The sequence below is a fragment of the Pleuronectes platessa genome, chromosome 7, assembly GCF_947347685.1.
Source record: "Pleuronectes platessa chromosome 7, fPlePla1.1, whole genome shotgun sequence".
NCBI classification, from domain to species: Eukaryota; Metazoa; Chordata; class Actinopteri; order Pleuronectiformes; family Pleuronectidae; genus Pleuronectes; species Pleuronectes platessa.
In genome coordinates, this window is record NC_070632.1 from 5,342,051 (window position 1) to 5,360,631 (window position 18,581).

The 18,581-nt window shown below is 47.1% G+C and overlaps 1 protein-coding gene across 1 annotated transcript in view; it reads left to right on the plus strand.

Moving 5' to 3' along the window:
• The first annotated feature begins 435 nt into the window (after positions 1-435).
• The window catches only part of cdh13 (cadherin 13, H-cadherin (heart)), a 286,701-nt gene continuing 268,555 nt past the window's right edge, over positions 436-18,581 (plus strand). The window contains exon 1 of the mRNA XM_053427086.1: positions 436-572. Coding sequence (XP_053283061.1) covers positions 528-572 — 45 coding nt within the window. The 5' untranslated portion in view covers positions 436-527. The remainder of the gene's footprint in view (positions 573-18,581) is intronic.

An 18,581-nucleotide genomic window follows, 5' to 3' on the forward strand; every position in this document is an offset into this window, starting at 1 on the left:
CCTGCCGATCGCTCCGAACTCCGGGATGAATTCTGATCTAGTCCACAGCAGGAATGAGAGAAGGATGCTGACCCTCCACTTGCAGGAGCCCCCTCCTCATCCTCCTCATCCTCCCCATCCCTCCCTGCCCTCTCTCCTCCCGTTCTCCTCCTCTATCCTCCTCCTCCTCCTCATCCTCATAAATCTATTGGTCGTGGTCTCGGCTCCACTATCCAATGCTCTGCTGATCAGACTGCAGTTGTATTTGGGGGGGAAGTTGGCAGCTGGCGGCTCACGGCGAAAGGCGTTCCTCTCTCACATTCTCTCTGCCAGTCTGTCCCTGTGTCTCTCTACCCATCTCTCTCTCTCTCTCTCTCTCTCTCTCTCTCTCTCTCTCTCTCTCTCCTCTCTCCCTCTCTCTCTATCTCGCTCGCTCTCTCTCCAGCCGCTCGGACAGTGGAATTATGAGCAGAGCTGACCCAGCCTCTATCACCCTGTCCTGAATCCGCGTACTGTTCCACACCGAGAGACATTAACAACAACCCGCCATGGAGCTTGGAGTCCGCATCGTCTTGGCTTTCCTCGTCCACCAGGTAAGAAAAGGATGGAAGGTGCGCGTGTGTGCGTGTTTGAGAGAGAGAGAGACAGAGATTTGGGGACAACGTGACTGAGATGGAGAGCGACCCCACTCTCTTTTAATTTCTGGGTTCTCTGTCTTGTCTCTGTCGTGCTTCACTTGGCAAGTTTGTCCCGAGTCTGCGCCCTGACGCACGGCGCCGCGCCAAACCAAGTTCATCCGCGTTCCGTGGCTCTGCGCGCACCGGCCGCCGCCGAGTTCGGAGCAGCAGGAGCAGGAGGAGCAGGAGGAGTCGGGTCTGGACTCCTCCGCGGAGCTCCCTCACTTCTTTTTATTTCAAGGGAAATGCCTTTCACGTGTATTTTATAGAGCCGCACAGACGCGAGGGAGCTATACGCATATGATGGATGAAGACAAGAGGGGACGGGAGAGGAGGAAGAGGAGGAAGAGGAGGAAGAGGAGCGCAGGGGGTGTTCATGTTTGTGCGGATCACATGCTCCGGCTCTTGTCTCCAGTCGCATCTATATTCCGCTCAGCCACCAAGTTGTGCGTCCTCTTGGGCTCGTGTGTGTGTGTGTGTGAGGGAGAGAGTGTGAGAAGCAGAGAGGAGAGGAGGGGAGAGAGAGCGAGGAGGGAGAGTGTGAGCGAGAGAGAGAGGCTAGTGGTGGAGGGTGGGGTGGGAGGAGGAGAGAAAGAGGGGCAGGGAACTAACTTGGCCGCCGTTATTTGTGTCGTCTCTCTGGGTATTTCACTCAGTCGACTGCTCTCCGCAGACGGGCTCTCCCGGGATATTTAATAAAGCCTTAATTCCCTCTGTGATAGAAGCGCTCGCCTGTTTGATCTGACTTTAATATGTGCGGAGCGAGAGGGGGGAACTCGGAGGAGCTGCTTCTGCCACTCAAGTCTTTAAGCGATGATCTCAATGGAGGCGACTGCTCAATTTGTTCCGAGTCCCTCTGCAGCCTTTATCCACTTCACCGCTTCCCACCGGAGTGACCGGTCCCCCCCCCCCCCCCCCCCCATTACTGCTGAGGTGCCCTCGAGCAAACGGGGGTGAACCTGGCCGCTCTGACCTCTGACCTCTGACCTCCTCATGCAGAACACACACACACACACATACACATTCATCTCATCACAGGATGAGCAGGAATTTAACCAGCGAGATAATCACGGTGCAGTTTCTTCTAACAGCGGTGGCACTCGCTGAGAAGCTCGAAGCGGGGCGGCTAATTTTAAAAATAACCGAGCTGAGGCTATTTCTAAACACAGCAACAATGGGAGAGCCCCGGAGCGTGGCAGGCAAACAGCTCATTTTGGAAAGTCTTGGGCTGCTGCTTCTCTCTCTCTCTCTCTCTCTCTCTCTCTCTCTCTCTCTCTCTCTCTCTCTCTCTCTCTCTCTCTCTCTCTCTCTCTCTCTCTCTCTCTCCTCTCTCTCTCTCTCTCTGGATGTACAGGGAGGCAGCAGACAGTGTGCAGCTCATGTGGTATTTCTCGTATGACCCGTGTAGGCTCACGGTGCAAATTCTCTCTGCTCTGTTTTATTCATTTTTAATTGGGATCGGTTTCGTTTCCTCATCGTGGTTCGATCGTCTGATCTGAAGCCACCGCGACGCAGGCTAATAGAGCCCCGCAAAGAAATCATTTAACTCCCCCCACTTTATCAATTGTGACCTGGCCCTATTCTCACAGACACACACACACACACACACACACACACACACACACACACACCACCCCACGATGCAGACTCACATTTTGTATTACTGCTCTTATGTGGAGGATTTCTATTGACTAGTTTCATTCACTATCCTCAGGGACAGAGTAGAACAATGTTCTCGAGTTTTTATGTAAGAACGAAAATGTCCAGACGATCTCCAGAGTTTCTCCTGCCAGCTCCAATATCCGGTGAATTTATCAAGTGAGGCCATGTGGGCAGCAGGAAAATGGGTTGATTGTGTTTCTACTTGAAAGACAACGAGATTCAAGAGCCTTTTAGCGATGAGGCAACGTGCTGTAAACAAAAGCACGTGATTCCTGCAGCGCCATCATGAAGGATCGTGACATTTTCCTGCTGTTGTAAACGCATCTGACCTCTGACACCCTCCTGCTGCGCTGTTGTTTATTCAGGGTGCAGGAGACATAAGCAGGAAGTGAGATATTAACTCTTGTGAACTCTTCGTCGGTGTCTTCTACGTGTGTGTATTTTTACATCTATTGCATGTTAGGAGCATCATCCTGACTTGTGGAGGATCTGCGTAGTTCAGGGCAGGTCTGAGAGCTGCTCTCGTCACTCAAGCACCAGTTAGATCTGTGGTGCTCTGGCCCGATCTTGAGGCTGATTAACAGACTGAGCCAGTTCCCCCGGGAGAAGCTCCGTCCTCCGGCTGTCCCTCTAGAAGCGGTAGCTCTGAATATCTGACGTAAATTAATCCATGAAATGACTCAAGCGAAAACGTTAAAGCAAACCACTGAAAATATAAACTATATGTTCCATAGCCACAGAAAATGCTTTCTATCTGAAGTGTGAACACAAAACTTTAAACCAGCCCCCCCCCCCCAGTCTCACTGAGTGAGGGATGGAGCGAGGGGCTCTTATTTATAGTCGCTCAGGTCGGGAGCCAAGTCTCTCTCCACGGTAAGCACAGTGCACACCTACCTTCCTCCCACCACCTCCTCACCCGCACACTGGGCAGACACACACCACAGGCAGCCCCCCCCCCCCCCCCCCCCCCATTGGCAGTAAATCCCTGTTTTATAAATGAAACGCTACGAGCAGTCTCCCCGGGTGGAGCGAGGTTTCAGAATCGGCTCGGAACAGCTGGGAGCTGCAGGTGCAAGGATTTTTCTCTCTTGTCATTTTTTTTTATATTTGATTCTCATTTCTTTCCCCACTTGGATTCCTCCCTCCCTCCTCGTCTCTCTCGTTCGGTTTCACGTCCCTCTCCCATCCTGTGAAACTAGTCTTTTACCTTTTATTAATGTGATTCCCCAACCTTAAACCCCCCCCCACACCCCCCCACCTCACTACCATTTATTTCCTGAAAAAGCTCAGAACCGTTCTCTCACTTTAACGCTCTCTCTGTCTTTTCCGGCGGAGCATGACAGTTATACTCACAGTTTAAATTCTGGGCTGGCACCTGGGCGTGTCTGCAGGAGGATTTGCTGTCGGGGACGTTTATGGGCGCGGTGGTGGAACAGCGGACTGTTAAACTTCCTGTTTCAAGCCGGCGAAGGGGGGACAGGTAGCGAGGGAACGGAAGGGGGGGGTCAGAGTCTCAGGAAACAATGTTCAACGTGTCCCCCTTAGTCACACACACGGGGGGGGCTAACCTTCGCGGTGACGCACAAACACACACACACAAACGGAGACACACACTTTATCCTTTTATCCCTTCTCTCCAACTCCCCCGCCGATTGTGCCTCACCATCTAAGAGCAGCTCCATTGATATCCCCCTTATCAAAAAGAGAGGACACGACCATTCCTGGTATGTCAGCCACCATTTATTATTCAGTAGAGAAGCAACAGGTGTGAGGTTCGAGTGCACACACTTACACTGCAGAGCAAGTCCACGCTGGGTTCAACAACCACGCTCCTATAGTCTCTGGGTTGAGTCCCTCCTGAACACATGGGTTTATATATATCTCTTGTAGTTCCTTGTTTTATCCGTCTTTGCAGAGGACAATGAAGGATGCTCACTCCGCCCCCTTTGATTTTGCTTTGCTTTCCTTTTCACATACTGGGAGTTGGAGCCGTGTCATGTCCGTCACTGGATTCAATGAATCATCCTCTCAGAGCCGACCCCGGCTGACCCCTTGTTTCTCCTCAGAAGATTTCTGTGTGAGAAGTGTCCTTTCAGACCTTCTGCTGTAACTGAGAGTCGTCTCCATGATGGATTGTTTTGATAATGGGGAATGAGCAGAGCATGATGACACTGTAGCGATGAAAACCAGTCATTAAGGCCGGGTGATTTCCTTCTCTCTGTCTTATGGCTTTGGGCTACGCGATCAGACTTCAAATCAATATCACGATGATTTCTAACTTTTAGCCCGATTTCTTGTTATTGGACGATTATGTAAGGACCCTCCCCCTCTGCTCCTCTGCTCTTTTCTAATCACTCACATGTAGAACTGATCTTTATGATAACAGGCTCAATTAGTAATCTTATGTGCGCAGATGAACAAGCCGTCGCTTCTTCTGCAACGATGAAGTTAAAACACTGTGTTGGGTCCTAATATGTGGAAAGAACTTGTGTCTGCAGGAGTGGGTGAATGTTTGAAGTTTAATTTATACATTAGAAGTAGGAGTTATTGGCAATAATTGTTGAATATGTTTGTAGGCATGTTGTCTTTCAAGCAGTGCTGTTGTAATCATAGTCTACAATCAGCCACCAAGACGATCATGATCCACCACCAGGCTCATGATCCACCACCAGGCTCATGATCCACCACCAGGATCATGATCCACCACCTCGATCATGCTCCACCACCAGGCTCATGATCCACCACCAGGCTCATGATCCACCACCAGGATCATGATCCACCACCACGATCATGCTCCACCACCAGGATTATGATCCACCACCAGGCTCATGATCCACCACCAGGATCATGATCCACCACCTCGATCATGCTCCACCACCAGGATTATGATCCACCACCAGGATTATGATCCACCACCTCGATCATGCTCCACCACCAGGATTATGATCCACCACCAGGATCATGATCCACCACCTCGATCATGCTCCACCACCAGGATTATGATCCACCACCAGGATCATGATCCACCACCTCGATCATGCTCCACCACCAGGATCATGCTCCACCACCAGGATTATGATCCACCACCAGGATCATGATCCACCACCTCGATCATGCTCCACCACCAGGATCATGATCCACCACCAGGATCATGATCCACCACCTCGATCATGCTCCACCACCAGGATTATGATCCACCACCAGGCTCATGATCCACCACCAGGCTCATGATCCACCACCAGGCTCATGATCCACCACCAGGATCACGATCCACCACCTCGATCATGATCCACCACCAGGATTATGATCCACCACCAGGCTCATGATCCACCACCAGGATCATGATCCACCACCTCGATCACGATCCACCACCTCGATCACGATCCACCACCTCGATCACGATCCACCACCTCGATCATGCTCCACCACCAGGATCATGATCCACCACCAGGATCACGATCCACCACCAGGCTCATGCGGCAAAACGGCGAAACCTAATAGTTCGTAAATGCAAAAATTCAGGAAATTAACCAAATCAACCAACATGAACAAGATAAAGTCGGATTCAAAATGTCGTTCTCATTAAATGTTGGTTAATTGTGCAGCTCTACGATCACTCTCACCCTTCCTCACTCTCTCCAGCTGGCAGCATAAAGAATTCGATTTTTACAGAAACTGCAGAGAAGTTTTTCTGCTCTAACAGCCTTAAGAGACTCACAAGCACAAAACAGAACATGCAGTAGCTGAAGTGAAAGCACCGGCCAATACAATCCAGACTCTGCTGTCTAAATGAACCCCGGTGTTACTGTGGTTCGAACAATCATCTGGCAAATAGGCTTTCCAGTATGGGGGCTTTGTGGTTTCAGTCTCCATTACTTTCTACTTATCTGTGCTGCTTCCTGTGTGAAAGCGCAAAGCCAACCACAGTTTGTGGAGCAGGAGTGCTCTTCAGAGCCTTTCAGTTCGGAGTCAGCTGTTATTGACAGTGAACAACTAACTCTGAAAGATTCCTGTAAATTATATACACGTGCACACGCACACCCCAACCAGAATGGGCACAGAGGAACGATCATGGACACACACAAACACACACACACACACACTTGTACACTTGTGAACTGGACTTTTTTCAGAACTGCTTCAAAACAACAGTTACACAACAGTTACTGGTCTCCACCTCTCTCTCCCACTCTCCCCCATTTGTCTCCTTAAGGACCCGACCAGCTGAGGCCGATGGCTCCTGGGAGGTTCTTTCTCTCCACTGTCACTAAGTGCTTTGCTCACTGTGGGAACGGGTAGAAAACATTTCTAGATCTTGACCACAGGCCGTGCACAGACGATGTGTCTCCAGATCCGTCCACTGATCAGGAATGAAAGTGAAATATCCGGGATGCGAACGCTCCCTTCATTAAATGATGTCTATTGGGAACAGAGTCTGTTCCCTGGTGATCTGGAGACGGAGCCTTAGAGTCAAGGCCCCACCGAAAACACGCCTACAACCAAACCTCATCTGTCAATCATGGCCTTGGCCTTCACTGCGTTAAGTGCTTTGACGTGATTGACATAAATTGCGATGTAACGATATCTGGATAAAGTTTAATTGAACTGAACTGACACCCCCGGAAACACTGACATCAAGTTTTCTTTTCTTTATCCTCGGGGTTCCCTTGTGACTGCGGCTGAGCAGCACAGCGGCGTTATGGACTTTAAGGTCAATCGCTATCTTAACTCCACTGTTGGAGGGCGTGACCTTTGAGAGAGAAACACAGTCTTCTTCAATCTTCTCTCCCTCGACGTGGCCACCGCTGCTCTCCTGAGGGAGGGGGAGTGGATGAGTGGAGGCCGGCGTGGGAGGACGAGGGATAGAGATAGTGAGAGTAGTAATTAAAGTAAATATGTCCCCTCAGCGCTCCATTAGAATTTGCCTGCATTTGATATAAGTGGCCTAATTATGCAGAACGCAAATGGACGTGGCGTCGTGCAATCGCGAAATTTGCCAAACCTAGAGTCCGAGGAGAGTGGATTAATGGCTTATTTGTGAGTAGTGGTGAGTTTTAATGGATTGAGAAAGTAGAGAAGAGACACACACACACACACACAGACACACACAAAAGGCCCCAGTGGCCATGTGTGAAGGACACAGCAGCACAATGCGACGCTGTCCCTCCAGCTGATCGCGCTCTCATCTGGGTTCGTCCTCCTCTTGTTAGCTCCCAACACGAACAAGCGCCCAGATAAAAAACGGGCGACAGGGAGACAAAGCGCCGCAGAGATACCCGGGTGGAGATAACGGCTGCATCGACAACATTCAAAACCTCAAGTGTGTCTGTGTGTGTGTGTTTGAGAGAGAGAGAGAGAGAGGGAGGGTTCACACCCCCTTCTCTCCCCACCTCCTCCTCCTCCTCCTCCACCATCCACTCTGACAAACACCCTCTGTAGCACATTACAGATATTCATGAGCCGTTCACCCACTCTGTTTGTGTGTCTCTTCTCCGCACTCGCAAACATCCAGATACGTCCTCCCCTCTCTTTTCCCGTCACACAAACACACACACACACACACACTCACACACACCCACAAGTCTATGTTTGGCAGGAGTATCTTTTTCTCTTTTTTCGCAGCGGGATTGTGATAACTCCTCTCCATTGCCTCGATGTGTGTGTGTGTGTGTGTGTGTGTGTGTGTAGCTGCAGCACAGTGGGAGTATTCATGTTAAAGGGCTGGTACTGCGGGTCCCTATTTCTTGCACACAAGTACTTTTTTTACCGCTAACACTAGCCGGGTGGTGATATTATAATGCTTTAAGGCTTCCAGTGGGCAGCGCTCCAGTGTTTGTGCCATTCACATCATTCCTCAGCCACTTAGCAAAGGTCAATGAATAGCTAAAGCGTTTCATCACTAACTGCATTGTTAATTCGAGCCACAGGGTCAAAACCTGGCTGATGGAGATCTCTGCCGGATAAACCTGATTAATTCCTTATGAACATATCGGTAGGTGAGGTGCCCCCCCCCCTCCCCGGAGCAGCTCCTGCAGAAGATGAGAAGTCACACCGAACCAGCTGATGGATAAATCAGACACAAACTGCCTTTTTCTTCTTCTTCTTCTTCTTCTTCTTCTTCTTCTTCTTCTTCTTCTTCTTCTTCTTCTTCTTCTTCTTCTTCTTCTTCTTCTTCTTCTTCTTCTTCTTCTTCTCGTCTGCATACTCAGCTTCTCCCTGCCCTCATATCTGCTCGGGCCTTATCGAGCTGGATCGAGCACTGGGGAGGACATTTGAAAATTGCTAACAGCCATGCACCGCTGCTGTAATAAGCACCTCGGGGTGGGAAGACAAATACTCGGTTTTAACCCGACCCTGCCCCAATTAGGCTTTACATACAAATTTTAGACTATCACCTAAAAAGAGCACTTGTGTGTGTGTTCTCTCTTTCTCTGAGGTCCTCATCAGGTTTTCTTTTCCTCCGTGGTGGCAACTTTAGGGCTTAATGAGCTCTATAAATCTCCGAGTGTGTATCTGAAGACTGAAGGTGTGTGATGCATCGCCTGCTCTACGCTTACGTCTCACTATCCCCAGTGGAGTAGTCCACCTTTGGCACAACAGTGTGGGGGTTTTTCTTTGTTCGACACCGAGACAGAAGTGGAAGCTTCGACTAGCGGCGCTTTTCAAGAGAGAAATATTAAACACACACACACAACTACTGGATGAGGACATTGTCACACACTACCTCCCAGAGTGAATTGCTAGACAGTACGGTGTAGAAAATGAGACCTGAATTGTTAGAAGAATATATCTTTAGAGTGAAATCCTACTCACACACACACATACACACAGATTTGTTCAGACATCCCTATTGGGACTAACCAGAACCTTATCTCCAACTTTAAAGCTGGACAGTGGCTCATTTAGGTTTAGTGGTCCTGAAAAGCTCAGTGTTTGTATTGTAAACTTAATTAAGATATAACAAAAAAGTACACACAAATACACATTTGAATTTTTTTTACAAAGCTTCCTCATCCCTAGCTTTTGAATCGGCTGTAATCTCGTTGAATTGGAACTGATCTCGGTGTTAACGTGAAAAAAAAACAACATTGGATCCTGTTTGATTGCAGAAGAGCAACGAGTGGAAGACAAGTCCGGTTTCCGAGCCGATAACACAACACGTGTCACCACCTTGACTTTAACACAGTTGTCTAAAGCTCTGGTGGAAGCCGATCCTTTGATGTGCCTCCTCACTCTCGCAGCATGAGATTGTTTGAAGACGTCAGCCCTACGTTTCTCATTCTTTTTGTCTTTCTCAACACGACTCTGGGGTTTTTCACTTTACTCCATGTTCAGCAAGGGTCTTTGAAGTAATCAAATCCCCCTCTGCTGCTAAACGGAGCTGATAGCTGAGAAGGTCTTCTTGACTTTTACAAGAAATCACCCCGGCTTACTCGCTTCATATCTCTTTTTTCTTCTTCTTCTTGTGCTTTGTTGCTCTGAGGCGTTATTATTTTACCCATTTTTCTTCTCAGCAGCTCCGGTCCGTTCAATTCTACTGAATGTATCTCAAGCCACTTTCTCTGTCTTTTTGTTTTTTGGAAGGCGATTCACACAAGACAGCACGATATTAAATTTGACACTGCCTCCCCCTGTCTGTCTGTTTGCCCCTTGTATTCTATGGCTTCCTCTTATTTTCCTCTCTGCGCTGTTGTAGGAGAAATCAGGCGGAAAAAAACATTTCCCTCAGAAATCAATCTCTCTTGTCTTTCTGCCCTGAGGCCCGCAGTACCGCCCCTGCTGCCTAGATGGCGACAAAATTTCAGATTTTTTCTTTTTTTGAAGGAGGGTTGTCGAGGATAATTGCCACTCACGTCCACTCCTGTTTAAACCTGTGTGAGCGTGCATGTGCAGGTGTGTGTTGCGCCCCCCCCCCCCCACCCCCCGTTCCCTTTCAAGGGTTTTTTGCAAAAGGTGCTTCATGGAGGCAGAGTGACCGTTTCAAACCCCTGAACCCGACTGTCGAGAAACAGACAGGAGTTGAAGGGCTCATTTGAAGCGAGCGCACAAAGCTTTGTATTGGTGCCTACGCTGGCAGGTCGCTTCAAGGCAATTAGAGTGGCTCTTCCCACTTATTGCTTTTGATGTCAGCGTGATGGGGGCGGGGGGGGGATGGGGGGTGTGGGGGGGTGTGAGCGGGCCAACTTTCGCCTGCCGCAGAGAGAAAGGGCTGCCACTTCACTTGAATTCCTTTAGACACAATTAATGTCGTCCTCCATTCAGAGGTTTATCTCATATTAGCGCAGGCAGGTCCAAGGCTTTGAGCCGACAAATGAATTCAATGATGGAGCAAAAAAAATTATTAAATGGATAAAAGGCAAAGGAGGATTGGACTGATACTGTGGGATTCCTAACGTCGCTGTTCTTGACTATTTCACGTACTCGTTCCCTTGACCAGGGACGTCACGCTTTGACCCCGTTTTTCTTTATTAGTTTGTTTGTGAGCAAGAATACACAAAAAGACGACTGGGTTGATTGCTTGGTTGGAAGAAGAAATCACCTTCTTTGACTTTTCTTGACATTTTCACCGTTGTCTCACAGAGTAATCAGTGGATCTTGATGAACATAATCACGCACAGGGGACTGATGACTATAAGTGGGTAAGTGGGCACTTTCCTGCCACTTGATTGGATATGTGAGGACTGTTGGGCCAAAGCAAAGTTATGCCATTCTAGTTTAAGAGCAGATAGACCTTAATCAGCCTCCCTTTAATGTTCCTTTAATCCAATACTCATGCCAGGGAATGTTACAGAGATGCGTTTCTTAAACCGTCCAGTGTGTTTTTAGTTTCATGTGCAGGCAGCGATGAGGTGTCTCCAAGAGATTCTCATCCACAAAGCTCCTTCTCCCCGTTGCCTGGATGCTGTGGTCACAAGTTCTGCTCGAGTGTTAGTCACAAAGAGAACATCGGCTATTTCTGGAGGAAGGAATACGTTGTCGTGGCTTGAAAGACAGATGTGACGTATTTTTTTTCTTCTTTTCAATATTCCAATTGTTTCTTACTGCTCTGTACACAAGACCTTCAACTCCCATAACTGAGGTGGTGTGTAAGCTGCCTATTAGCTGCAGATTGGAGGCGTATGTGTTGTTCATTTGCATCCCTGATCCTACCATCCTCATCTGTGTCTTCTGTTTGTCTAATGCTTTGAGTCAAAGGAGACGCTTCCAAAAAGAACTGAGAGAGCCCCTCGGTTGAGCTCCTCACTTTGCGTGATCCGTGCATGAATATTTTTTTTTTTTTTGCAGACCTGAAGTAATTAAAACTCAGAGTTTAGGGCACAGATGTCGCGATCCATTTAGATAAGTGCTAGGACGGCAGTTTGAAAGTCCACTTTAGGGCTTTTGGGTGCAGGTGGTTGTGCTGTGAACCCCCCCCCACGGGAGGGCTGAGGCTGCAGTAATGAACGTAAAGATGAGACTGTGGCTTTTGGCTGATGCTTGGCGGAGGTGAGAGCAGTGATTTCCATAGAGATGTCACGTCCGCCCACTCACACACACACACACACACACACACACACACACACACACACAGTGACTAATTCAAACAGCTTAAAAAGTAGTTTGCTGTTGTCATTGAAAAAGGAAGTCGGGTTCTTTCTTCTTGTGTCTCACCTCATGACAGAGTAATGGCTCCGTCCCTCTCGTCATCAGAGCCTCGCCTCTCTTGTCAGCTACCGGGTAGTTTGCGGCCTCACCTCCTGCCGCGGAGATTCTCCGAGGAGCGAGCTGACTGGATATGATTTTCATTAGGATTGCATGTCTTCACTGTCACATCCTACCCCCCCCCCCCCCCCCCTCCCCCCTCCCCCCTCTCCCCCACCCTCCTCCCCCTGCACGCTTTACTGGACACAATTTTCCGCTGCGGTGACCCTTATACTGACGGCTTGTTTTTTCACGCCACAGCAGAGTCGCAGCGGGGGGGGGGGTTATCAGTGCATTCACCATCACAGGGCCCCCCTGCGGCTGACCTGCTCAGAGAGAGGGCTCTTCTCCCTTCCTCACAATCCCACTGGGAGACGTGCACTGCTGCTGCGTTGGGACGAGCCAACGGAGGAATCACAGGAGCTGTAGCCGGCTGTCACAAGTCAAACAGTGGACTGCACAGGACCTGAAATGTGCAGGTCACACACTTCCTCCTGCACACACACACACTCCCACACACTGTTGACAGACAATTGAAGGCTGAGACAGTACGAGCTCATGTTACTGCTCCCCAGAGGCTTTTGGAAGATCAATGGGAGATAATTATTTGTAATGGAGCCAGAGGAGAGAGTGTCCTTTTTGCAGCCGGAGCTGGAGTCTGTGTCCACATGGCACCTGGATTATTTGACCAAGATTTTCTTTTTCTCAGGGATTAAATTAACCGCAAATCGGTGGTCGGGTTTTAGCACTTCTCTTCTTCTGTTTTGATGCCTCAGCAGTTTTATCAGAGTCACAGTGTCGTACTGTATTTCTGATTATATCCATGAACGTGCACCTTTATTACAGGTGCAGCAGAGGACACGGTCTGAAATTAACACAGCTCCAGGCTGTGATTTATGATATTCTGCTTTGGCCTGGTCTGGCTCACTTACACTGTCTCATGCAGTATGTCCCCATGTTCACAGACACACAGAAAAAAGTGCAAACAAAAGCCCGACCGATGTGTTAGTCGGCCGATATGAGATGGTTCAAAGGTTGTCTTGTATTTGCATTTTTCTTTTTCTTCATAGTTATTTATAATAATGGTTTATGCAAGTTTATGGTTAAACAGTAAATATCAACGCTCAATTATTTGCCTTTGTCTTTGTCATAAGGGTTTCGTGAAGACATCTAATGAACTTATTCCCTTATTTATTATTTTATATCAGTATTGGACTCTAGTGAGCACACACTGTAAAACACAACAGAGCTTATACTCCCTTGCTCTCACATTATGGGAACCTATCGTCGTCATTATAGATACTACAAAACCAAACAACTCCACATAACAAAATCATTTTATTAATATTAATGTTAAATTAAGGTTAGTGTGGAGGGAACTGACTCGATGATTGACTACATTCATTTATTTACTCATTAACCTTTATTTTTTTCCTGCCCTTTTTAGTTATTTATAAAGCTAAACTTGTATTCGGAATCTGATTTCAATATCACTGTTTCGCCTTTGCTAATTGCGTGTGTGTGTGTGTTTGTGTGTGTGTGTGTGTGTGTGTGTGTGTGTTCACTCGTGCTGCTCTTGAACTTGAACAGCGCTCTGAGACAAAGCAGTCGGCTGCGGAGACGCTTCAATAATTCCTTGTTGATAATAGAACCGCAGCTTTTACCACTAACGTCGACTTTTATTCCAAACATCCACAAACCAAAACACTTGGGAGCGCTAATGCACATGTCAAGTGTCTGACTCCACACGGTTCTTCTTGATAACTCTCACCATCAGAGGCGCAGACAATTTATTCTCTCTCGCAGTCTGAATGTGAAGAGGCTCCAGCACTTAACTTTGTTTTTGTAGTGGGCGGGTGGAAGCTGCTTCTGCCGCTCTGTGCTCCGGTTGGCAGGAGACTTGACATCATCAAGAGGTGGTGGGTGAGCATACATTAAAGTAACGCTGCCGGGGATGAGACAGCATGGGATGTACAGACTTTGAGCTTTTAATGCAGTTTTGAATTTATGTTATAGAGTTTTATTTCTTTTAAATGGAAATCTGTGAAAGTGAAGAAGACTTGTGGCGTCACGTTTAATATTTAATAGGTTTTAGATCACTTGGGATTTGAATGTGTAAATATTGAGAATGGACACTTCAGCGGCGAAGTTATACTAAAGATAAAGTTTGACAAGTCAAGTCAAGTCGGACTCATCTGTAAAGCAGTAAATTAGCATCAATTGACACGAGAGGAAACACAGTAAAAGACATAGAAGCTACAAGGTAAACAGAAAAGTAAATAAATATAATAAAATGGCAAACTTAAACATATTCATGACGCAAGTCTGTGTTACCAACACATCAAGACAATGTTTAATTAACAATGCATAATCTTAAAAAAAGACTCAATATGGAACACAGTGATACCACTTGCTGAGCTGTGTAAATTGTGTTCTCAGACAGATTGTGAATTATATTTGAATGATAACATTAAAGCATCAGGTGATTAGCTTTTTGTTAGTTTATTGTGGCTGGGCAATAAAACAATATCAACAGTGATCGCAATATTATTTTCATCAATACAAATAAAACACAGGCTGGTGGTGACAACCTGTCCGGACTGAACTCTCACTTCCTGTTTTATTTTGTGTTAAACTAAGTCTGTGCATGGACTCCAGCTTCATATCCTCCCATTGTTTTACCAATCACCTGCTCACACACACTCACACCCACCACACACACACAGACACACACAGCCAGAGACTTACTTCCCTGTCAGATCCTCTCTGTTCTTCATGTGGAGCTTTCCCAGCGCTCCTGCCCCGTGTGGCCTCCCACGTACGACCACCGACCTGTTTTTGTTTCTAACACGGCCCTGCAGCTTTACCTGCCTTGGAATTTGTTATTTCACGCCGGTGGATTCCCTGGAACTATATTCCCTCCCCGGCTGCCTTCCTGTGTATGACCTCTGCCTGCGTTAAGACTGAGCCGGCTGATTTGAGCTTTACCCGATTCCTGCATGCGAGTCTCTGTTCTTTGTCCAGTCATCATATTGATGTGTTGCTTGTGCGTTGTGCGACTACACTAAGAGGTGTAACACATAATGGTTTTACGTCAAATTTTGTCAAACGTCTTGCTGTGTTAGTGTTTTTCATTCTCTGCTAATAGAGAAGAGATTAAAACCATACAACCTTCACTCAGGTTTAAACAGCAGTCTTTAAACCTGAAATAAAAATCCGACATTAAATGGGCTGATTATCAATTATGGACTATCTACAGATTTTGGCCATATCGCCCAGCCCTACACTTCATCAAGATACTTCTCCTCCTCCTCCAGGTAACTAAGCTGCTGCACTTAAGCATCCTGGAGCTACCACTGCTTCTAACAGATGGTCCAAAGTAGTGTTGTTGGTCAGAAAAGATCATTCTGCTTCGGTTCGATACCCGACTTCCTGCAGAAGTAAAAACACTGAGTGCTATTCCCCCCCCCGAGCGGCTGACAACGTTTATCGTAACTTCCTCTCGTTCCCCAGAGACACACACATGTGACCGGACGTTGACACCTCGACCCCTGACTCGATGAACTCACTGTTATACTACAACTGAGCTTTGGGTCTGATTGTGTCTGAGCGTGTTCATCTGAGTCCAACACCATTTTAATTGCCCCCCCGGAGCCCTGATGGGAGCCACAGGATTGGGTATCAGCGTCTTCCGGGTCATACATGACACATACATTTTGACGTACATGTTAACCAACCTGTTCTCACTTGTTCTCATCCAACACTACCAACCCGAGGGCACATACATGTTCTCACGCATGCATTCACACACACACATCAGGCTTCCTATTATAGACTCCCACACATGCTGGCTTCTGTACTGGTGCTAATGAGCGTCTCTGGACAGAAGCTGGAAGTCTGGGTGTTCTCCGGCTCCAGTCAGGGAACTGACAGCTGGAGCAAACCCTGGTCCAGCTGCACAGGTTCTGGATACGGACGCACAATTGTTTACACACTGGGACCACCGTGCTCTGCACACTGAATCTATGTATGATATACAATATCTTTATGTGTGTTAAGTCTCTGGAGGGTTTCAGGAACTCATTTTGCACCACAGGAAACTGGGGGATTTTAGTTTAAGCCTGTTAAGCTTACGCCGGCGACAGCCAGTGGACGGAGGCGTTGTAATTTTGGTTTGTCCTTCTGAATGTTCGTCTGTCTTTCCCATTCTTCTGAACACAATATCTCAAGAACGCCTTGAGAGAATCTCTTCAAATTTATTAAAGAATGTGAAGGATGACGTGATTCGAATTTGGAGTTCAAATGTCACGGAGACATAACAAAACCTCTTTTAGTCTTGCACAGAATCCTTGTCACAAATATTCACCTAGACTTGTTGATTAAAAGATCAGATTTGAGTCAGAGGTAAAAATCACAGGGATGTGACAAACATGTTTTTGGCCTCTTGAGTGCATCAGTAAATCTCAAGAGCTCTTTCTTTGCATATCTCAGTTGGACTCAAAGATGAATTGAGGAGATTTCAGTGGTCGAAGGTAAAAAGTGACTCCTGTGGGTCTGGAAATAAAATAGACCGACCTGCGCCGGTTGGTGGATGCGTTTCACCTCAGGACTCTAATTGTGGTTGTTACTGTAATTTTGAAAGTCTGATGGAGTTTTCATGCAGAGTCTAAAATGTCTCTCTACAGTTAAACTCTACAGAGATGGCCATTTTCAACCTGGTGTGAAAGAAAATCCTTATTTCAGTCTGTTGATTTTATCCCTGAGGCCCCATCTTCGTCTTACAAAAACAGAAGCCCCCCCCCCACCCCCCAGGCAACTCACTATTTAGCTTTTTTCCATCTCGATCATCTGTTCATCTCTTTACGCCTGTTTTTTTTTCTTCCTCATTTTCTGCATCCCTCTGTCTCCGACTCAGCACAACAAGTGAAATGTCCGTCTGTCGCTGTCGCTTCCCTGTGCAGGAGATCACAAACCTCTTTAAAAAGTAACACCCTGCAGCTGCCCTGCATTCACCAGCCAGAATTACCAGTCTGCCCAGCACCTCTCCTTCAGCCTCAATGTGGATGAAAGATGCAGAGTGGGAAAGAGGAACGAAGAGTGAGAAAGGGACAAAGAGAGAGTGGAGAGGTAATGATGGCACAGTGGTGAGAGAGGTGATGCAGGTGGCGAGTGGACGACGACTAAAAGAGGGGCGAGCAGGAAGGGAGAGAGAAGAATTAGGGAAGATGGAGGCTCTGGCAGCGCTGACGTGTGGACGCTGGGTGGACGGGGTCGCTGAGTTGTGGCTCTGAAATGGGTCCTGACAGAGTCATTTCTCACGCCGAGATTTACCAGGGGTTCTTCAAATGGTGGGAGGACGAGAGCGAACGACCCCCTTCCACTTGTCATGAATATTTATTAAGTAAGAGCATTGCAGGCTGCTGCGTGGAATGACAAACTGCGCTCTCCAAAGCAAGTACCTATATTATTTCCCTATCTATTTCCCCAGCCCCTCTCCACCTCCACCTGGCTCCCACCTGACACATCGTCCTGCGTGTGCACGTAAATATATATACATGAGAAAACAAAAAGTAGTTTCAAATCCATAACGTCCAATTACTTTAAAAGTTTTTTTTTGTTGTAAATCAGCCTTTGTAAAAATGTAAAATTATTCAGAATAAGAAATATCGGAATCTACACGTCTAGGAGAAATGTTGTGAGAAAGAAAACACTTTGTTTGTTTGTGTTTGTGTTAGAAAGACACGGTGTGAATACAATCTGTGAAGACGCATCAGCTCCGGGGTTTTTCACAGAGCGGCTTTGTGAAAAACTTTGTGTAAAAAACCTGAAGGAACAAAACTAGAAAACTGTTGTTTAAAAACTTTGAGCTCAGAGTTCACACGGGGTCGGACGCTCGAGTTACAAGTACAAAGTTTTCAAACTTAAATTTGATTGGACGTAAGACATGGAGTCCTATCAGAGGACGGGTGGCTCCAGAGGTTATTTGCATTCAGCCCATATAAAATGAAAAGGTCTTCTTTCTGCTCCGGTCTGATCAAAGCAGAGCCGTCGTCCTGAAATGTTTATAAATGTTTTTCATCTGCTCGTACTTTACGCAGTTTAATCAATGTAGTGAGTTAATAATCAAAGACGTGCACCTCACCTGCTGCTGGGTACGTTCACTCAGCTGGATCACTGCTGACCATCCCTGCAGCAATGGAGGAGACTGAATCTCTTGATTCTGAATGCTCTGCCATCTCTGTCGGTGTGTTTTTTGGAGTCGTCTTTTAGCTCAGTTTTGGTCTCCACCACCTCCTGAGGGAAATGCCGTATCTGGCTTTTTAAAGTTGAATGGTCGGCAAAGTTCTTGGCTTAGTCATTAGTTTGTATAGAACATAACTCAAATGGCACTGTAGACTTAACCGTGACCTTTTCTTAACATGTACCGTTGCTTTATTTCTCATGGGGCATGAAAAGAAAGTGTAAATAGATGCAAAATCACAATAACTGCAAATACAGAAAAAAGTTCAGGTCGACCAGAAGGGAGCTGCAGAGTCACGTAACAGTAATCTGGGTGTTTGTTATTCTCAGGAACAGGTCACG